Raw genomic sequence first — 23,565 nt, forward strand, 5'->3', positions numbered from 1 at the left:
CACAGAAATTAACACTAATGACAAGAATAAAAGAACGTTTTTTTTTCAAGATGGCGTCCTGTGTTTTTATAACGCTGTTTACAACAGTCTCGCATTAATATCAAACCACAAATCAGTATATATCCTGGCGTGTAATCAATCGGTAATTATCAGAAACAATTGTTTTCAGTGGATAAACATTGTGTGCTGATCAGTCGGTGTACCGCAGTCATATGAAAACATCACGCGTATCGATGGGACCATGTGTGTAAACAGGTGTGTAAACAAGATCTGCATTATTAATAATTATTGTGAACCTGTAGTCGGATAGAAATACGGATCCAATCTTCAATCGACAGGATGGTCCGATCAAGCCTAGTGTCCACAGTGTCGCTAACGACTGCGATCCCATCATACTTAGCATCACAATGGGTACTTACCCTTTGTTAAGTTTAATAATATATAATTATATATCGTTGACACCAATTTAGCGTATCCATGTCGAGCCTCAGACTACCCGACTCCCGACTAATTACGGGGCTTCTGTCATTACCGGTGGACGTTTCCGGTGTCGGCAAAGATTACTTGGTCAAATTTCAAAATTACTTTAGTAAGTAGTTCATATTTCGTTGTGTTTTTAAATTCGTGGATTTGCTCATCCACGAAAACAACGAAAATTGGACCCCCACGAAATAAAATGAATCCACAGTAATACTCTACAGAGTTAAGTATGAAAATAAACATAGTTACCTGACAAAACGTCTACCATTAAGAGTTCGTTCTTTACCAGTCCACTCTGGCCAGGGTTGGGATAGGAGTAGGACATGAAACTCTTCAGACTGGACCATTCAATGCCTCTGTAATGAAATAATAATGTAGCTAATGTATACCTATATACACTAACCTTCCATAACCATGTACAAAATACATCTAGACATATCTAACATTTATTGTAGAAGCAACGAAAAATTAGAGCTATCAAGCTGTTTTAAACATATTTCTATAAATCAGTTGCGGTCTTTATTGATAGGTCCAGCCTGTACACTGTACTCCTGATCTATCTAATCATACCTAACTGGTCCGGCGTGTACACTGTACTCCCGTTCTATCTGGCCACTGGACACGTGCAGTATTTGTATGGTCCCATTATTACTTCCTGTAACACAGAAAACCATACACTGTTTTCATAGTCCTGAAATAAATCCATGTCTAGTACAAAGTCAACCCCTTGATTTTGAGTCAGGGATCCATTAGCTTGTATTATGAAGTAAAAAAACAACATTTCAGCTATAAATATAAGCAGCTATTTTTAAGTAGCATTCTGTTCTTTTCATTTTACATTTGTGTGATGCTTGTCTATACTTACCTATAAGACATGACTACATCACTTACCTATAATTATGACAGACCTATATGACTTACCTATAACTATGACAGACCTATATGACTTACCTATAACTATGACAGACCTATATGATTTACCTATAACTATGACAGACCTATATGATTTACCTATAACTATGACAGACCTATATGACTTACCTATAACTATGACATGGCTATATAATTTACCTATAACTATGACAGACCTATATGATTTACCTATAAATATGACAGACCTATATGATTTACCTATAACGATGACAGACCTATATAATTTACCTATAACGATGACAGACCTATATGATTTACCTATAACTATGACAGCTATATGATTTACCTATAACGATGACAGACCTATATGATTTACCTATAACTATGACAGCTATATGATTTACCTATAACTATGGCAGACCTATATGATTTACCTATAACTATGACAGACCTATATGATTTACCTATAACTATGACAGACCTATATGATTTACCTATAACTCTGACAGACCTATATGATTTACCTATAACGATGACAGACCTATATGATTTACCTATAACTATGACAGCTATATGATTTACCTATAACGATGACAGACCTATATGATTTACCAATAACTATGACAGCTATATGATTTACCTATAACGATGACAGACCTATATGATTTACCTATAACTATGACAGCTATATGATTTACCTATAACTATGACAGACCTATATGATTTACCTATAACTATGACAGACCTATATGATTTACCTATAACTATGACAGCTATATGATTTACCTATAACTATGACAGACCTATATGATTTACCTATAACTATGACAGACCTATATGATTTACCTATAACTATGACAGACCTATATGATTTACCTATAACGATGACAGACCTATATGATTTACCTATAACGATGACAGACCTATATGACTGACCTATAACTATGACAGACCTATATGATTTACCTATAACTATGACAGACCTATATGATTTACCTATAACTATGACAGACCTATATGATTTATCTATAACTATGACAGACCTATATGATTTACCTATAACTCTGACAGACCTATATGATTTACCTATAACTATGACAGCTATATGATTTACCTATACCTATGACAGACCTATATGATTTACCTATAACTATGACATGGCTATATGATTTACCTATAACTATGACATGGCTATATAATTTACCTATCACTATGACAGACCTATATGATTTACCTATAACTATGACAGACCTATATGATTTACCTATAACTATGACAGCTATATGATTTACCTATAACTATGACATGGCTATATGATTTACCTATAACAATGACAGACCTATATGATTTACCTATAACTATGACAGACCTATATAATTTACCTATAACTATGACAGCTATATGATTTACCTATAACTATGATATGGCTATATGATTTACCTATAACTATGACATGGCTATATGATTTACCTATAACGATGACAGACCTATATGATTTACCTATAACTCTGACAGACCTATATAATTTACCTATAACTATGACAGACCTATATGACTGACCTATAACTATGACAGACCTATATAATTTACCTATAACTATGACAGACCTATATGATTTACCTATAACTCTGACAGACCTATATGATTTACCTATAACTATGACAGCTATATGATTTACCTATAACTATGACATGGCTATATGATTTACCTATAATTATGACATGGCTATATGATTTACCTATAACTATGACATGGCTATATAATTTACCTATAACTATGACAGACCTATATGATTTACCTATAACGATGACAGACCTATATGATTTACCTATAACTATGACAGACCTATATAATTTACCTATAACTATGACAGACCTATATGATTTATCTATAACTATGACAGACCTATATGATTTACCTATAACTCTGACAGACCTATATGATTTACCTATAACTATGACAGCTATATGATTTACCTATACCTATGACAGACCTATATGATTTACCTATAACTATGACATGGCTATATGATTTACCTATAACTATGACATGGCTATATAATTTACCTATCACTATGACAGACCTATATGATTTACCTATAACTATGACAGACCTATATGATTTACCTATAACTATGACAGCTATATGATTTACCTATAACTATGACATGGCTATATGATTTACCTATAACAATGACAGACCTATATGATTTACCTATAACTATGACAGACCTATATAATTTACCTATAACTATGACAGCTATATGATTTACCTATAACTATGATATGGCTATATGATTTACCTATAACTATGACATGGCTATATGATTTACCTATAACGATGACAGACCTATATGATTTACCTATAACTCTGACAGACCTATATAATTTACCTATAACTATGACAGACCTATATGACTGACCTATAACTATGACAGACCTATATAATTTACCTATAACTATGACAGACCTATATGATTTACCTATAACTCTGACAGACCTATATGATTTACCTATAACTATGACAGCTATATGATTTACCTATAACTATGACATGGCTATATGATTTACCTATAACTATGACATGGCTATATAATTTACCTATAACTATGACAGACCTATATGATTTACCTATAACTATGACAGACCTATATAATTTACCTATAACTATGACAGCTATATGATTTACCTATAACTATGACAGACCTATATGACTGACCTATAACTATGACAGAGCTATATAATTTACCTATAACTCTGACAGAGCTATATAATTTACCTATAACTATGCCAGTGCTTTATGATTTACCTATAACTATTACCCGGTTATTACAGAGCTATATCACTTACCTATAGCAAGAAGGGGCTGGTACATACTCCAGTTCTTTGTTGTGAGGGGCGGACACATCCGGGTCACTGTTATAGGGGTTGAGATTCCGCTCATAAGTCCAGTCATCACAAATTTTAAAGCCACCCCTTTACCCCTATGGAATGCCTGATTATCTGGGGTCATGACCTGTGACTGGCCAATCATGTCGCAGAGTGAGAGTTTAGGAGGAGCAAGGTCTGTAATTACTGGCAGCTTCTCAGTGGAGCTGAGTTTGGATATATCTTCTGGTATAGAGGATCCTGGAGTATGGAGAGGAGAGTGACTGTGCCGACCACTGCCAATCTGTTTGAACAGTGAATAATATTAAGTTATATATTCTCAACAAAAGTTTTGAAACAAGCAGCCTCAAAGCATGACACTATCCCTTACACTCAGCTGTTGGTGAAAAACCTAAATATGATATATACGTACCGTTATAACAATTTGTGATGTCACTCAATTATGTACCACTACTATATCACCTAAAGATCTAATACAATGAAAGTGCCAGTGCAGAATGTAACATTTTCTTCTGTCAAATATCAATTAAATTTCCTTGTATCTCCTACACTTCAACATTTTATATTACAGTATCAATGGTATGGTCCAATTTTGGTACTGGATCCTAACAAACAAATGTTTGTTGGATGCGTATTACTGGGATAGATATGTGATCAATGAAGTAATAACCCCTGTATCGAGACACAAATTTCACCTTTACATCAAAGAAAAAATCACAAAATCTTTAATATGATTCAATAAAGTTTACCACTTTTCATCAAAAAGATAAAATATATATATATACACCATTAACCTGACATCTTACCATTGGCTCCATCATGAGGACTTCCCAGAAAATCACACGGCTGTCGGTCATGATGAGTACCACCGACCTCTCAAACATTGGGCAACATGCCATTCCAGCAACCTTGCTGTGTCTTGTCACACGTAGACTATCTGACTGACAACGCATGTCATACGCCACATCCATAGACACATGGGGAGGAGAGTCATCTGTAAAAAACCACAGAACTGCATTGAGGGTCAAAGGTCATATTGACAATTCATATGACATAGACACATATGAAGGGGAGTCATCTGTAACAAAAATCGAACAGCATTGTAGGTCAAAGGTCACACTGAGAAATCATACGACATAGACACATATGGACGGGAGTCATCTGTAACAAACATAGAACAGCATTGTAGGTCAAAGGTCACACTGACAAATCATACGACATAGACACATATGGAATATGGAGGGGAGTCATGTGTAACAAACAGAACTGCATTAAGGGTCAAAGGTCACACCGACCAACCATAGGATATTGTCTTAGTTACAAGTTCTTTTAATTTCATTGTACTTGAAATTACATTAGTGAACATGACAGCAGAATTAGCCATCACATTATGGCTGCTAGAATTCTATTCTATAACATATTAAGTGTTAACATAACACCACGTACATACTACCTTAAAACAAAACATTTTTACCAAAGGCACCGACTCCTTCCGAGGCTGGTGTGGTGATAACATTGGTCTTCCTTCTCACTCTCGTGGTAATACTTCCGTTCTCGTGAAGGCACAGCATCACATCCCTTTGTCTTAGGGGCAGTACCTAAGGGAGACATTGAATATCATAATCACTTTAAGAACTGTGAGTCTGTATTCAATTTCATACCCTTGTAGTATGAATGTTTTTTCTCTTACCTGTACAAACAGAGAGTCTGTTCTCTCTACTGTCTGGTCAACTCCAGGTCAAGGAAAATGTTACCTGTACAAATAGTGAGTCTGTTCCCTCTACTGTCTGGTCAATCCCTAGGTCAAGGACAATGTTTACCTGTACAAATGGTAAGTTTGTTCTCTCTACTGTCTGGTCAATCCCTAGGTCAAGGACAATGTTTACCTGTACAAATAGAGGGTCTGTTCTCTCTACTGTCTGGTCAATCCCTAGATCAAGGACAATGTTTACCTGTACAAATGGTAAGTTTGTTCTCTCTACTGTCTGGTCAATCCCTAGGTCAAGGACAATGTTTACCTGTACAAATAGAGGGTCTGTTCTCTCTACTGTCTGGTCAATCCCTAGGTCAAGGACAATGTTTACCTGTACAAATGGTAAGTTTGTTCTCTCTACTGTCTGGTCAATCCCTAGGTCAAGGACAATGTTTACCTGTACAAATGGTAAGTTTGTTCTCTCTACTGTCTGGTCAATCCCTAGGTCAAGGACAATGTTTACCTGTACAAATAGAGGGTCTGTTCTCTCTACTGTCTGGTCAATCCCTAGGTCAAGGACAATGTTTACCTGTACAAATAGTAAGTTTGTTCTCTCTACTGTCTGGTCAATCCCTAGGTCAAGGACAATGTTTACCTGTACAAATAGAGGGTCTGTTCTCTCTACTGTCTGGTCAATCCTTAGGTCAAGGACAATGTTTACCTGTACAAATAGAGCGTCTGTTCTCTCTACTGTCTGGTCAATCCCAAGGTCAAGGACAATGTTTACCTGTACAAATAGAGGGTCTGTTCTCTCTACTGTCTGGTCAATCTCTAGCTCAAGGACAATGTTTACCTGTACAAATGGTAAGTTTGTTCTCTCTACTGTCTGGTCAATCCTTAGGTCAAGGACAATGTTTACCTGTACAAATAGAGGGTCTGTTCTCTCTACTGTCTGGTCAATCCTTAGGTCAAGGACAATGTTTACCTGTACAAATAGAGCGTCTGTTCTCTCTACTGTCTGGTCAATCCCAAGGTCAAGGACAATGTTTACCTGTACAAATAGAGGGTCTGTTCTCTCTACTGTCTGGTCAATCTCTAGCTCAAGGACAATGTTTACCTGTACAAATGGTAAGTTTGTTCTCTCTACTGTCTGGTCAATCCCTAGGTCAAGGACAATGTTTACCTGTACAAATAGAGGGTCTGTTCTCTCTACTGTCTGGTCAATCCTTAGGTCAAGGACAATGTTTACCTGTACAAATAGAGGGTCTGTTCTCTCTACTGTCTGGTCAATCCTTAGGTCAAGGACAATGTTTACCTGTACAAATAGAGCGTCTGTTCTCTCTACTGTCTGGTCAATCCCAAGGTCAAGGACAATGTTTACCTGTACAAATAGAGGGTCTGTTCTCTCTACTGTCTGGTCAATCCCTAGGTCAAGGACAATGTTTACCTGTACAAATAGAGCGTCTGTTCTCTCTACTGTCTGGTCAATCCCAAGGTCAAGGACAATGTTTACCTGTACAAATAGAGGGTCTGTTCTCTCTACTGTCTGGTCAATCTCTAGCTCAAGGACAATGTTTACCTGTACAAATGGTAAGTTTGTTCCCTCTACTGTCTGGTCAATCCCTAGGTCAAGGACAATGTTTACCTGTACAAATGGTGAGCCCGTTCTCTCCATAGTAATGATTCCAACTGTTTGATTAATCTCCAGATCGAGAAGAAGGATTTCGCGGGGATATACCAGGATCAGGTGATGTCGACATGCACGGTGGAATTCAAGCTGGAGACATTCATTCAAGGTCACAGATTCCTCCTCTCCTCCTGACCTGTAGGTCAAGGTCATCATATCAAATAACATACAAGATTGTATCTCTAAAGCTCTCTGCTTGTATATATTAAAATACCTTATTCATTATTTTCTGTAGTAAAGGGCTGTGAATTAAACCATCACACAACCTCCAAGACTGTACCAGAGAGTAATGTGTGAATTAAACTATATCATCACACAACCTCCAGGTCTGTACCAGGGAGTAATGTGTGAATTAAACTATATCATCACACAACCTCCAGCTCTGTACCAGGGAGTAATGTGTGAATTAAACTATATTAAACTACATCACCAAACAACCTCCAGGGCTGTACTAGGGAATAATGTGTGAATTAAACTATATCATCACACAACCTCCAAGGCTGTACTAGGGAGTAATGTGTGAATTAAACTATATCATCACACAACCTCCAGCTCTGTACCAGGGAGTAATGTGTGAATTAAACTATATCATCACACAACCTCCAGGGCTGTACTAGGGAATAATGTGTGAATTAAACTATATCATCACACAAATCTTACTTTTTACTTGGTCCTTCCCCAACCAACATTTTGCTCATCCTCTTGGCTAGATTACGTGAAGTTGATTTCTTATCTAGACTTCCACTGGAGCCTTCTGTCTTCATATTGGTGGCTAACAAAACATGAAGTGAAAATATACTTAGTTAATGATTTTCTTCTGACATCTGAATAAAAAAATATATAAATTACTTCTTATTTTGACTAGAGGAACTACAGAAAAACTTCTTCCTTACCTTTACTGGAGGGACTACAAATACAAACTTCTTTCCTATCTTGACTAGAGGACTACAGGTACAAACTCCATTCTAACTTTGACTAGAAGACTACAGATACAAACTTCTACAGATAAAAGCTTATTTCCTACCTTGACTAGAGGACTACAGATACAAACTTTTTCTTACTTTTACTGGAGGAACTTAAGATACAAACTTTTTTGCAATCTTGACTTGTGAGATTCTAAATACAGATTTCTTACTACAGCTACAAACTTTTTTCAAACGCTGACATGTAGAATTACAGATACAAACTTCTTTCTTACCTTGACTAGAGGACTACAGATACAAACTTCTTTCTTACCTTGACTTGAGGGACTAGAAATGTAGAACTTTTTGCCATTACTGGAGGGTGTCTTAGTGATGGAAAAGTCATCCACAAACACGATACAGTCTTGGCCCAGGACTAAAGGAAATGTAACAGGATTATTGTAACTATATCTCCTAGTTACTGATATTTCATAAATCATTTGATAGTTAATATAATCTATTTCATTTAAAATAGCCCAATATTTTGACTAAAGACACATTTACATTGAGTGTACAGATCAAATCTTAAAATATCCAAATGACGTTCTTTTCTATATAAATATTCATAAATGTACATCATTATTTGCATGTTTACTTATATTAAAACTCAAGAAATAAACAATATTCAATTTAAGATTAAACCTTAACTCACAAGCGACATTCCTTATGTTAAATGGATCAAATGAGAATGACAACAGAGGTTCAGTATAGGACTTTTTCCACAGCTTTGTGCCTGTGTCTGCATTCCACAATATCAGAGAATACGGGGGATGTAGAGCCACCAGTAGGTCATGTGATGCATCCTGATTGGACAGCCACTCCAGATCTGATAACAAACAACATATACATGTTAGAGGATTACAAAACAATTTCGTTAAAACACATCACTATTTCTAAGTGATATAAACAGTAACAGAACGAAAATCAGACCCAGTGTGTTGTACATTCTGATAAGTTAAATATGTGGTTCTTTCTCTGAAATATCAAAGTCTGGCTACATCTTGCCAGATCTTACTGAAATCCAGGTCACAGACACTGACAAAAGTGTCCTTAAGAAAAACTGTACAGATAGAAATATTTTGTAGATCCTGTTTATACATTTTTACCTTGTATAGGTCTCTGACCATCAGAAAATTCAGCTTTGGACTGGCCCGGAATCACATCCCACGTAACAATGACACCACTGGCGTCCGCGGATACCAGACGTAAGTTATACGGGCTACCAGGGTCATGATTATAATTCTCTCGTGCCCATTTCACCTTGAATGAACAAAACAGTCCTTCTTAAATTTCTTTTTTTAAATACCGGTATAAGAATCATTGCAGTTCTGCAAGTTACTATACAAAATAACAGGAACTGTTTTATAAACAAGTATACAATTTTAGTGTGTAATGCTACATCTAAGTAGATGTTAAAAATCACTTTGTAAACAAGTATACAATTTTAGTGTGTAATGCTACATCTAAGTAGATGTTAAAAATCACTTTGTAAACATTAATCAGGAATTCCTGACTTTGGACTGAATGGTCTATTTATTGACCTTAGTAGATGATTGTACAAACAAGTGTAATAAAGCTACTCATTTTCATAGAACAAGTGTGAAAAAAACCCAAGTATGGTGGTCAATAGAAAAGCAGGGCCATTAAAATATCTTCTTGGTTTCTTGGTGTTGGGTTTATCAGCCAATTAACAGCCAAGGTCATTAATGGGTGTGGTCTCCTGGTAGTTAACCTGGTGGCTACATCACTGAACAACATACAGGAGGCCTGTCACATGTGGTCCAGAGCAATAAGGATAAAGTATCCTGCCCAAGGATACAACTATGTCAGCACGGACCAGTCCATTTCTCAGCTTTCCGAGAAACAGTAACTGTCACAGGCAGGGAGCACTGAACTACATAAAGTGGATCTTCACTCGAGCTTACGTATACCAACACTGACTTTTCATCATTTCATCATTATCTAACCATCATGATATCATACCAAACATATGTTACCAGGTCAGATAAGTTCTATCTCATCAGATTATCTGTATTATCATATTTGTACTATATATTTGTTGTTTGTTACATACCTTTACTACATTGGATTTATGCTTGTCTAAGACTTGTATCACCTAAAATAAACATATAACATAGATATTACCAGCATATTACATGTATAAACATAGATGTTATCAGCCATATTACATGTATAAACATAGATGTTACTAGCCATATTACATGTATAAACATAGATGTTACTAGCCATATTACATGTATAAACATAGATGTTACCAGCCATATTACATGTATAAACATAGATGTTACTAGCCATATTACATGTATAAACAGAGATGTTACCAGCCATATTACATGTATAAACATAGATGTTACCAGCCATATTACATGTATAAACATAGATGTTACCAGCCATATTACATGTATATCACATGCATGGTAACAGCTATAATCATTGATATCAACCTCAAAAAGAATTCTTAAACATCATGAATTAAATTTAACACAAATTCAAAATGACCAATATCAAAGCAGAAAAATCATATGAAGTTAAGTTCTTGTATTGATAAATATAGTGTCACTAAAGATCACTTCATAAAAACTTACAGATAACCAATCAACATATAATACAAGTACATGTATCATATTTATCAGGTATACAAGGGTTGACATCCTGGCATTACTAACAGATTTTGGTATTTACCAGTGGTGGGCTTATTTCTGAGTTATTGTATCAGATTTACATGCTGTTGATACACAAATGGCGTAATGAATCTACTCAATAATTCCTAATCTGATTTATAAACCAACCTGGACATTTTTTGGATCAACAATTACAACAAAACTGTGACATCCATAGGCTAACAACCCTTGCCATCCCCTGAAACAGAAAGAAAATATAGGATTAAATTTACTTTAATAAAAATGTGTTCAACCTTATTTTCTTTTTCTTCTTCCTCTCCTTTTTTTTCTTCTAAGTAGGCCTACATACCATAACAAAAGGAATTACTCGAGATATACTGTATATATGTAGGCACATCATGTATATGTATTTTATAGACTGATAATATCATTGGTTTACTCACTATAATCAAACTTCCAAATAAATCTTTTGTATAAACCAATTGATTACTAACAAAAGATTAAGACTAGTTTTGTACCAGTCATGAGATGACACTGCTATTTGTAGGGCTTGAGGTCCTACTCTTATTGAACCTATACTGACCATTGATATAAATGTACATTATGCAAACAAACTATCTTGTCAGATGTCTAAAGAAATGACTTCAATTTTAATGTTATTATCTAGAAATGTAAACTTCTGATATCTTACATATATTCTTAGCCTTCTCTCTGACAATTATTTATATATAGCCCCCAGTAAAATTGTGTTCCAGTTCCTATATTGTAGCTGTGACTTATCCTAATGGATCTATTAACTCTCCCTGCAGTGTTTATAAACATCCACTACCTTTAAACCATTACTGCTCACTTATAGTGTTTCATCATTCTTCTTCATAAAATGAAAGATGTTTCTTTTAAATCAAATTCTTTAATGAATGTACTAACTGTGAAGTAATCATATCAACTTAAATTGATTAAGTTTAAGGACCCAGTACTAGAATCAGGTGAATAAGGATTCAACTACAAAATATAACACAGTTATATCATATACAGGTTTGAAAGGACAAAAGATGAGAAATGATACAGGTGAAGTGGTATGGGATACAGGTGAGATGGGATAAAGGTGAGAAGGGATTAAGATGGGATGGAATTTAGATGAGATAGAATTTAAAAGGGAAAGATAGGGTACAGGAGAGACATAAAGGATATATGTGAAATATGTTAAAGATGAAAGAGGATATAGTTATGATAAATACAGGTGAGACAGTGTACAGTTCAGATGGGATACAGGTGAGATAGCATTCAGGCAAGTTAAGATAGAGCTACAGGTACACGTGGGAAATGTCATTTGACACTGTGAATAAATGTAAAACATTGCCACTTAGATTTTGCCAAGTGGGGATTTCTTTGTACTTCATTTAGTTGCAGCATACATTCACTTTTGTAGGATTTTTTGCAGGTGAGTCCAGAACACCTTTCCCCAAATTTTTATGAGTCCTTTTATTAAGAAATATAAAAGGTACTAAAATTTGAACAAGTCCTATAGGGAAATCATAAGTCCTGGACTTAAATGTATCTCGAACCCAAAAAATCACTGCTACTCATTTTCCTGTTACATAATATTATAGGAAAGAGTTCAGATAGTCATACTAGTCTCAGCTATTGGGAACTTCCCTTTAGATAAGTGGAAGTGTCTGGCTTAACTGAGACCAAAGCGTTGCTATTCAAATCCTGTCTGGTGCAGGTTATTTTTCATTACTCCTTCTTAATACAATATTATACAACGGTAAATACAGAGTAATGTTAAATTGGAACCAAGCTTGGTTCAGAGAATAATTATACTTAGTAACATATTTGGCCAGTCTATTTTCCTGGGGCTCTGTGGGGCATAATATGGGTCCCATTCCCAATTGGATTCATTCTGAAACATGCCCAAACTATATAGTTTACTTCTTAAACTTCCTTCCGAATTGATCACTTTTTTTCTACATGAGATTAAAAGGCCAATTCCTGAATTAGTAGGGAAAAAAAACTCTACTGGCTCATTCAGTCTTCTGATAGTGATAAAGCACTGGTTCATTTGTAGGTCACTGTTTGTAACAAACTCTGCATTGAGAAGATTAATTAGAACACGCACACATTCTGTCAAGTCAGAGGTTAACAATTAAATCTCAAATCTGTAACATTAGTGCTGAGACATAAGTTATTCAAAAATTAACTAAATAAAATTGCACTTCTGCAAACACTGGCTAAGGAATGTCTAAATTTTATAAACAAAAACTGAAAAAAATAAATTGATGTCAACTTTGTAAATAACTGGATAAGCTTTACATGTTCTAAGTAATCTTAAGCTTTGTGTTGGTAAGATCAGTTATAAAATATTGACAAGTGTACCTATATAATGATTAATAACTTATACTCCATCAACGTTAGAGATTCAACATGGCAAGAAACATTTTGACAGGCGTCAGGTAAAATAATTCTGCCAATACAATCTGGCAAACTAAGACCTCTTATATATATAGGAGTAGATCACTCACCAGAGTGAAACTGACTGTGCATTAATGTGACTTTTATCAGAATTACATTGGGTGGAATTTAAACAATATACATGTTGCTTTTTTTTCAAATTTGTCTGAATTTTGTTTTATAACCTTCATTCAAAAACCATGTTGTCGAATTAGAAAGCTATTTTTCAATACTTCTTTATTTTTTTAATATTGAGTAAGAATTTGTCTGGGCTGAGATGGAGCACTCTTTTATCCCCTCCTCTGGGATGATGAGAAGACATGTTAAAGCTCCAGCGAATACTCTTAAATCACAGCATATCCCAACCTGTTCAAGAGACATTATACTGTTTTTTGGCAACCTCTCTCTCATTAATGAGAAATTTTCACAATTATCTACAAGATTCTGAAAACCTTTTCATGTGTAAATGCATGTGATTATCTAATCATAAATGAAATGAAACTGAAGTCGTGTAACTAGCGAACATCTTAAAAAGCATATGATATTATTGAACACTATATGGGGGCGGGGTGATGCTGCAATTTGCATTAAATTTTCCATTTTGTGAAAAATAACTTACCAGTCGCATGCCCCTTTGTTCTGTGAGTGTAATGCCCCAGTCACTATCTTGGGAGAGAGCTTCATCACGCCGCGATGTGTTGACTACAGCAGCATAAATACAAATGTATAAACAAACCGTTTCATATCTTCATCTCTAATACCTGTCTACAAACTTTTTTTCCTACAGCAAAAGGTAGGACAAAGTAGTCGATAAACTATTTTATGTTATTCAAACTATAATATAGCTAAACATATTTGTACAACTATTCATTTCAGAAACATACTTATTCAGATATGTATTTGTATTTCATAAAGTCGAATAGTTTCCAGTCTGAGGTTTTTTATAACTTAAATAAAATACATTAACCATAAATTATCGCTTAGATGATCCTAAACCATTCGTAGTTTAGTGTTCATTAGTAAGTCACGAGACTTTCCGCATGTATATATCCACGTTGTATACAAACAACTAGCAAAGCTTATCACAGGTAAGATCTGACAGACTCTCTGTCATTTCACACTTGCACATACATGTGTTGAGTCAACTTTTAACGGACTTATTGCACCACTGTAACTTGTGTTGAATTCTAAAATTTGAAGGAAGTTATTGAAGCAGAAATGGAACAGACATTCCTCACACAACATATATGTTTTTATAGAGCGGTTGTGTCCGGTATATTCTATCTAATAGCAGGGACGTATATAATATACGTCCCTGCTAATAGTATTAAGTAGTAAGCCTAAAACATGTGATAAGATAATTATAAATAAAGAGTTTTAATGAACTAACGTATAATAAGGGTCTTAAACACATCATCACCTTTAACATTTTCTTGTATAACTACGGTACCTGCAGTCACAGCTTAAACAAAGAGTTCCAACATTCTCTTTTATAACTTCAATTTCAAAAATTATTAAAATTAAATGCACTAAACAATTGAAATAAAAAATGGAAAGCTATACTTGTATGAGACAAACAGTGCCTTGAAAGAGGGAAGCTTACTCTGTACAATAAGGTCATTGTTGATAGAAAGTATTGAGAAAATAAATACCAATTAATTTTGGTAAGCTGGTTAGTACTTCAAGAAATGAAAAAAAAAATGTGTATATAAAAAATTTGAATCCATTTTAGAGCAAATGAAACCCTCCTTTTCCACTTCCATAAAATTAGCATTGAACAATGCATTAGAAGTTGCCTGTTTTCTATAAAAAAAATACCACATTATAGTATACAGGATATTTTTAATGATTATGATATATACTTATTGGCAGAACATTGTGCTGCTGTGGTTAAACACATGTCTTATCGAGTATGAAGATTTGAAGCTGACCATACTTGTAAGTTAATGATAATAAACTCATACTTTGTTCCTTGTTTCCTGTTGTAGAGACAAAATCATGACAATAAACTCATACTTTGTTCCTTGTTTCCTGTTGTAGAGACAAGATCATGACAAGGTCTAAGGATTAGCTGTACCATAACCATGACATCACACCTCAGAATTCATACTTCTTTAATATTTGAAATTGGTTTGAGGATCTTCTTGGCAATTTTCTTCTAGTAAGTGTCATTTAAAAAGTTTTAGTAAGTAATGCTAAGTAATGTTTATTATATTTTAGTCACTTTCATATTTCGATATGGTAATATTGGTAATGGTATTTTGTAGTCACACAAATATTTGTTAACTATTGTACATTATTTCTAGATGTGATTTGATATGAAAAATATAACGTATGTTCTCAATTAATTTTTCAGTATTAAGAAAATATTTACTTAACTGATATTGTTCCATACATTTTATCAGTATTAGTTTGTTTTATTGATGTGTAGAGAGGGAAGAAATGAATACCAGGTATATCAGTATATCAGTTTGATCAAACCACATTGCTTAATGGGAAATATGAAACAATAGCTTTATAATTTTATGTGCAATATTTACAATACAATAGAATATAATGGAATAAACAATAGATGAAGGGTTTAATTTGTTATTTGGGAAAGCTTAAGTATGAATGATTTTATGATATAAGATAATAAAGCTGTAGTGATTAAATGCTTTTGATGGTGTGCAGTATTTCTGATGATGCTGTCCCTTTCCGGAGGACAATACAGCCTGAGGAGTATTGGTTGTACCAGTTTCCAAGGACACCCAGTTACTACCCAAGTAGATACCTGTGGGTAAGAATCCCTATTTGATACCCCAGTAGATACCTGTTGGTAAGAACCCCCAGTTAATACCCTAGTAGATACCTGTGGGTAAGAACCCCCAGTTAATACCCTAGTAGATACCTGTTGGTAAGAACCCCCAGTTAATACCCTAGAAGATACCTGTGGGTAAGAACCCCCAGTTAATACCCAAGTAGATACCTGTTGGTAAGAACCCCCAGTTAATACCCTAGTAGATACCTGTGGGTAAGAACCCCCAGTTAATACCCTAGTAGATACCTGTTGGTAAGAACCCCCAGTTAATACCCTAGAAGATACCTGTTGGTAAGAACCCCCAGTTAATACCCAAGTAGATACCTGTTGGTAAGAACCCCCAGTTAATACCCTAGTAGATACCTGTGGGTAAGAACCCCCAGTTAATACCCTAGTAGATACCTGTTGGTAAGAACCCCCAGTTAATACCCAAGTAGATACCTGTGGGTAAGAACCCCCAGTTAATACCCTAGTAGATACCTGTTGGTAAGAACCCCCAGTTAATACCCTAGAAGATACCTGTTGGTAAGAACCCCCAGTTAATACCCAAGTAGATACCTGTTGGTAAGAACCCCCAGTTAATACCCTAGAAGATACCTGTTGGTAAGAACCCCCAGTTAATACCCAAGTAGATACCTGTTGGTAAGACGCCCCAGTTAATACCCTAGAAGATACCTGTTGGTAAGAACCCCCCAGTTAATACCCTAGTAGATACCTGTGGGTAAGAACCCCCAGTTAATACCCTAGTAGATACCTGTGGGTAAGAACCACCAGTTAATACCCTAGTAGATACCTGTGGGTAAGAACCCCCAGTTAATACCCTAGTAGATACCTGTGGGTAAGAACCCCCAGTTAATACCCTAGTAGATACCTGTTGGTAAGAACCCCCAGTTAATACCCTAGTAGATACCTGTTGGTAAGAACCCCCAGTTAATACCCAAGTAGATACCTGTTGGTAAGACGCCCCAGTTAATACCCTAGTAGATACCTGTGGGTAAGAACCCCCAGTTAATACCCTAGAAGATACCTGTTGGTAAGAACCCCCAGTTAATACCCAAGTAGATACCTGTGGGTAAGAACCCCTAGTTAATACCCAAGTAGATACCTGTGGGTAAGACGCCCCAGTTACTACCCAAGTATATACCTGTTGGTAAGACGTCCCAGTTAATACCCTAGAAGATACCTGTGGGTAAGAACCCCCAGTTAATACCCAAGTAGATACCTGTTGGTAAGAATCCCCAGTTAATACCCTAGTAGATACCTGTGGGTAAGAACCCCCAGTTAATACCCTAGTAGATACCTGTTGGTAAGAACCCCCAGTTAATACCCTAGAAGATACCTGTTGGTAAGAACCCCCAGTTAATACCCAAGTAGATACCTGTTGGTAAGAACCCCCAGTTAATACCCTAGAAGATACCTGTTGGTAAGAACCCCCAGTTAATACCCAAGTAGATACCTGTTGGTAAGACGCCCCAGTTAATACCCTAGAAGATACCTGTTGGTAAGAACCCCCCAGTTAATACCCTAGTAGATACCTGTGGGTAAGAACCCCCAGTTAATACCCTAGTAGATACCTGTGGGTAAGAACCACCAGTTAATACCCTAGTAGATACCTGTGGGTAAGAACCCCCAGTTAATACCCTAGTAGATACCTGTGGGTAAGAACCCCCAGTTAATACCCTAGTAGATACCTGTTGGTAAGAACCCCCAGTTAATACCCTAGTAGATACCTGTTGGTAAGAACCCCCAGTTAATACCCAAGTAGATACCTGTTGGTAAGACGCCCCAGTTAATACCCTAGTAGATACCTGTGGGTAAGAACCCCCAGTTAATACCCTAGAAGATACCTGTGGGTAAGAACCCCCAGTTAATACCCTAGAAGATACCTGTTGGTAAGAACCCCCAGTTAATACCCAAGTAGATACCTGTGGGTAAGAACCCCTAGTTAATACCCAAGTAGATACCTGTGGGTAAGACGCCCCAGTTACTACCCAAGTATATACCTGTTGGTAAGACGTCCCAGTTAATACCCTAGAAGATACCTGTGGGTAAGAACCCCCAGTTAATACCCTAGTAGATACCTGTGGGTAAGAACCCCCAGTTAATACCCTAGTAGATACCTGTGGGTAAGAACCCCCAGTTAATACCATAGTAGATACCTGTGGGTAAGAACCACCAGTTAATACCATAGTAGATACCTGTGGGTAAGACGCCCCAGTTAATACCCTAGTAGATACCTGTGGGTAAGAACCCCTAGTTAATACCCAAGTAGATACCTGTTGGTAAGACGCCCCAGTTACTCCCTAGTAGATACCTGTGCGTAAGAATTTATTTATGTATTTAACATGTTTTATGTCCACTGTTACGGCCTGACGAATCCCTAGTTACTTCCTTAGTAATTACTGTCTTAGTAGAAAATTTTGAGTAAGGAAACCTTGAAGATACCTGTGGAAAAGACACCTGTTAAACCTGTTGATAATGACATTAAATTTACTTCTCAGTAACCAAGGGACTTAAAATCAGGACATTTGGTTGATACTGCACTTGGATGACAGGCTTATGTTGAAACATTCTAACTAATCCTTATGAATTATTGAAAAGCTTATAGATATAATATTTGGCTGATAGCTTTCTTGGTAAGAGTCAAACAAAGTTTGAGATTAAAAATAATGTTTTCATTTTTCAAGGTCAAGGTCAAGTGGAGAATTGGGTAGTGGGGGGGGGGCTGAAAAATGTGTTAAAATCTTTGAACGACTTCTGAAATACTGAAAGGCCTACAGACATGATGTTAGACTTTCAGCCTCCTTGGTAGAGTTGAAAAAATTACATTGACCAAATTTCAAGGTAACAACGGTCAAATAGATTCACTTACTACACAGGCGAGCAATACAGGTCCTGTGAGCCTCTTATTTATACATTTGAACCATTGGTTAAAATTTCCAGAATTTGTAGAAAAAGGGAATATCACAAAATTCAACTGTCAAACTCTAAGATGGCCATCTGTCTATCTTTTATTTATTTTTTCAAGACTGTATAAAAATTGGACCTTCACAACTAAAGTAAACATTTCAAGGGGGATCCTAATATATTTTGAGAAAGACTCCTCCTGCACTTCAAAAACAAGATATCCTGGTAACAGGAACTGGTTAAGGACAGGTGATGGGTGGACCATGGACAAAGGCCCATCAGCTGATGATGGTGAGCTAATGAGACAGAGCAAAACCTCCAGCCACTATTGCAAACCTGACATAAGACATTATAACCCAGATAAGTAATATGTGTTCTCTGTAACCCAATAAACCCAGTAACTTATTCATGATTACCTGTCCCCTATTACTCAACATGTGGTTCCGGTTCCTTTTGGTTCCTATTTACCTACTCTGTGACCCCATGACCTAAACTGTGGCCTATTTGACCTACCACATGACCCTTGTGTGACCTCATGACACCTTCTGAATACCCAAGTGATCAAAGTTGATGTAATTTAGACATTCTAAGCATGCCTTAGATGAAATATTATCATTTTTGTTCAAAGAACGACCTTAAATAATTTCTTAATCACAGGAGTAACAGTGTTGAAATCTAAGGACTGTGAAAACCAATGGGATCAGGTATTTCAGAACATTTTCTTCTCCTTGGTAATGTCATTATAATAGAAGGTTTTAATGAGGGTTAGATGTTGTTTTCTTCATAATTAAGCTGCAGAACAGATGTGCAATACTGACCCATTGAGACTTATGTATATACTGTGAATTGCTGTGTAGTTTCATTGTCTTATGTTGACAGAGAACTGTATTTGGAGCTCCAGTCATAGTGATAGGAATAATATACCTGTGGAAAAAGGATATTGCAGATGTGAAACAAGCTGTTTTAGGTAATCAATAGTTTTTAAGAAGTATACCCGGAATTATTATATGTAGTGGTTTTATGAATGGAAAATATTTCACATCATTATTTTTTTAATCTCAGATTTAAATTATTGGTAATAGGAATTTTATAAAGCAATGTAAATTTATATAACTAAATGTTTTCCAACAGAGGTTAAACTATGTTGAGCCTCTTTTTGACTTTCACTTAACTTAGTGATGTCCTAGAAGCAATCAAAGCTTGAAGATGTCTTCAAAACTTTTCTATTTTACAGGTGTGGTGTTGTCTGTATTTCTGACAGGGTCAGTCACTAACTGTATCAAGCTTGGTGTGGGAAGGTTGGTGCTGCAGCAATCTTTTACTGTAGAATGGACATTTAGTAGAAAAGTCATACACCCCTCTGTAAACCTAAATTGAATATGTTTTTTTCTAAATGTTATTAGATCATAAATCAATAAAATAAAGTAAAATCATGTGAGTAAATGTTTAAAAGATATATTTAAAATAACCTTTCTATTTAACATTTATTCTTTCATCACCTTTCTAAAGAACGTTGTAATCCAAATTTATGCATTCCACTGATCTACCTCACTTTGATTCATATCATGTATTTTATTTCTTTTTTAGAATAAATTTTCTTTGTTGTTAAGATTCGTCATTATTCTATGTACCCTATCTTATCCAGGCCACGTCCAGACTTTATAGCCCGCTGTTTTCCTGATGGAACTTTTAACAACGAGTTCCGTTGTACAGGAAATGAGTTGGATGTGATTCAGGGATATAAAAGCTTCCCTAGTGGACATTCTTCATGTAAGTATTACACCTGTAAAGACAAACCTTGTGTAAGTATAACACATGTGGAGACAGCAATGGTAAATATTACACCTGTGGGAACAGCCTTGTGTTAGTATTACACCTGTGGGAACAGACTTGTGTTAGTATTACACCTGTGGGAACAGCCTTGTGTTAGTATTACCCCTGTGGAGACAGCCTCAGTAAGTATTACACCTGTAAAGACAAACCTTGTGTAAGTATAACACATGAAGGGAAAGCCTTAGTAAATATTACACCTGTGGAGACAGCCTCGAGTAGATATTACACCTGTGGAGACCAGGTAAATATCATACCGTATTATCTTTATTGTGGAATCATATTCTTGATTTTTCATACAAAAGATTTAGCAGAGAATCACTTCCGGTATTTACATCAAACCCCATCATAATCTATGATAATTAATGATACCATTGTTTTGATACAGTCCTTCAGCTTCAGTCAATATCTGCAGTTATGATATATCTACTGTTGATTATATAGATTATATATTCAATGTGTAATATATTGAGAAATAATGTGTTCCAGTTGCCTTCAGCAGTCTTGGTTTTCTGGCCCTGTATGTTGCTGGGAAGCTGCAGTGTTTTAGTCGTCGAGGACGGGGTCAGACATGGCGTGTGATTTGTGTTGTCTGCCTCCTCCTTTGGCCAGTGATGATTGCTGTGTCACGTACTGCTGATTATCACCATCACTGGCAGGGTAGGTCATACAGTCACATGATAGATCATATGATAGGTCATAGGGTCACCAGATAGGTCATAGGGTCATATAGTCAATGATGAGATTAGAAGTGTCTTATGACTGACTGACACAGCCTTATTAGCTGACGGTCATCATGTAATGCTGATCTCTTTAAATTGCTGCTTGTTCATGGTTCATCCATTACTCATCCACAGTTCTTGTACCATGTAACTAAAGTGCAGGAGGAGCCCTTTCAAATTGGCTAGAGATTCTCTATTGTGTCTAGCTGTGTGTGGCTAATTTTAAAACTGGCTTGGAAAAAAAATGGCTGACAGATAGCAATCTTTGAGTTTAATTTTGTTATTCCTATTGCTTGAATATTATCATAGTGTACATATTAATTTTTTAGATTGCCAATAGATGGCTATCATAGATTTTGAGAATAGATTTATCAAATAATGTTGGAGGGAATTTTCTTATACATCTTTTTGGTATTTCAAATGTAAATACCCTTGATCCTTAGTTGTATATGTTCAATTTTGAGACTTCTTGGAAAGACAAGAATGACCAACAGCTGGTTCAGTTGAATTTAGACACTTTAACTTTGTTATTGCTATTACTCTGAAAACACATTAACAGATTATTCTAAAGTTACACAATAGTTTTGCATGTTCATGTTTGATCCTAAGTAGGTGAAACAAAAGTTCTGACAGGTGATCTGATAGGTGACTATTTCTGTTTCTTTTTCATTGCAGATGTAAGTGTAGGGTCCATACTGGGGATGTGTATTGCCTATATGTGTTACAGACAGTACTATCCAGCGATCAACAGACTCAACTCGGATATCCCCTACATATTACAGCCACAGGAAGTGGAAACTCCGTCCACTCCATTATTCACTAATACCGTCAACGATGATATCCTAAAGATAGTCTGATATCTAAACAATGTAGGAGTTTTGTTTTTAGCTGATTAAGACATTATGTATGTCAGTAAAATATTTAGGGTTATGTGGTATGTTTATTGGTACAACTTATATATCTTATATAACTTAAGGGTACATGGTACCTCAATATATTTTTCAGTAAAACACATAAAGGTATACATTGCTTCTAACTTGACCATGAATTTAAGGCAATTTGTTGGTATAATTGTGTTCTGTAAATCACTTCAGATTTTGTGGGCCATTTATTTCCTGAACTTACCTCTTCATATTGGCTGTCATTTTGATGACGAAAGTCATGTGACTATAACTGAAAAGTCTTCTTTTCAGTCACATGTGTCCTTAATGAATTGTATACTACAGTACAGAGATAAAAATAAGATATGAATGTGAACACTCCATATGCTTTTATGTTTGGAGTATGAGGCAAGTTGTTTTTGATGCCTGGAACATGTTTCAGCCATGTTTAACATTACGTTTTGCAATACTGTAATACTGATTACTTAGTACATGTTTGCAATAGTTGTCCTGGTAGTAACGTCTTTGCCAATTTTCCTACTGCTTGTTTTGTAATTCAATGAAATAGAAATATGCATATTACAAACTCTGTATATTTGGGCACCGGGTTGACCTCCCAACATCTGAAGTGAAGTTCTTTGTTCAGCCGTACAATTATGTCAATTCAAAGTATATAATTTGAAAGATGTTTAAAGGTAATGTATGTCTAGCAAGTTTGTTTTTGATGATATGATAATAAGGTAGATACA

At 35.7% G+C, this 23,565-nt stretch overlaps 2 protein-coding genes across 2 annotated transcripts in view; one reads left to right on the top strand and one right to left on the bottom strand.

Annotated features, from left to right (window-relative positions):
• Window positions 1-14,378, bottom strand: part of LOC132546942 (WD repeat-containing protein 11-like) — a 39,182-nt gene extending 24,804 nt beyond the window's left edge. Inside the window, exons 1-13 of the mRNA XM_060210671.1 lie at window positions 14,296-14,378; window positions 11,394-11,463; window positions 10,658-10,699; window positions 9,690-9,843; window positions 9,236-9,409; window positions 8,858-8,959; window positions 8,282-8,393; window positions 7,580-7,757; window positions 5,716-5,839; window positions 5,048-5,235; window positions 4,203-4,524; window positions 1,051-1,135; window positions 730-836 (exon numbers count right to left, since the gene is read on the bottom strand). Coding sequence (XP_060066654.1) covers window positions 730-836; window positions 1,051-1,135; window positions 4,203-4,524; window positions 5,048-5,235; window positions 5,716-5,839; window positions 7,580-7,757; window positions 8,282-8,393; window positions 8,858-8,959; window positions 9,236-9,409; window positions 9,690-9,843; window positions 10,658-10,699; window positions 11,394-11,463; window positions 14,296-14,360 — 1,723 coding nt within the window. The 5' untranslated portion in view covers window positions 14,361-14,378. The remainder of the gene's footprint in view (window positions 1-729; window positions 837-1,050; window positions 1,136-4,202; window positions 4,525-5,047; window positions 5,236-5,715; window positions 5,840-7,579; window positions 7,758-8,281; window positions 8,394-8,857; window positions 8,960-9,235; window positions 9,410-9,689; window positions 9,844-10,657; window positions 10,700-11,393; window positions 11,464-14,295) is intronic.
• Window positions 14,379-14,720: 342 nt separating this feature from the next.
• LOC132546947 (phospholipid phosphatase 5-like) lies at window positions 14,721-23,030 on the top strand. Its single transcript, XM_060210676.1, has 8 exons — window positions 14,721-14,764; window positions 15,717-15,837; window positions 16,350-16,455; window positions 20,263-20,350; window positions 20,618-20,681; window positions 21,029-21,153; window positions 21,703-21,873; window positions 22,611-23,030. Exons 2-8 carry the CDS (start codon window positions 15,761-15,763, stop codon window positions 22,790-22,792), a joined length of 813 nt encoding a protein of 270 aa, XP_060066659.1. The 5' UTR covers window positions 14,721-14,764; window positions 15,717-15,760; the 3' UTR covers window positions 22,793-23,030.
• Window positions 23,031-23,565: the final 535 nt, after the last annotated feature.

Source organism: Ylistrum balloti, unplaced genomic scaffold, assembly GCF_031769215.1.
Source record: "Ylistrum balloti isolate Yb309-2 unplaced genomic scaffold, AGI_CSIRO_Ybal_v1 Utg369922, whole genome shotgun sequence".
Lineage (NCBI taxonomy): Eukaryota > Metazoa > Mollusca > Bivalvia > Pectinida > Pectinidae > Ylistrum > Ylistrum balloti.

What these genes read in the sequence shown, in the direction of transcription:
- LOC132546947 (XM_060210676.1), top strand. Translation starts at nt 15,761, where the DNA reads ATGACATCACACCTCAGAATTCATACTTCTTTAATATTTGAAATTGGT. An exon ending in TTCTTGGCAATTTTCTTCTA is followed by an intron (nt 15,838 to 16,349) that starts GTAAGTGTCATT and finishes GATGGTGTGCAG; the next exon opens with TATTTCTGATGATGCTGTCC. An exon ending in ACCCAAGTAGATACCTGTGG is followed by an intron (nt 16,456 to 20,262) that starts GTAAGAATCCCT and finishes TTATGTTGACAG; the next exon opens with AGAACTGTATTTGGAGCTCC.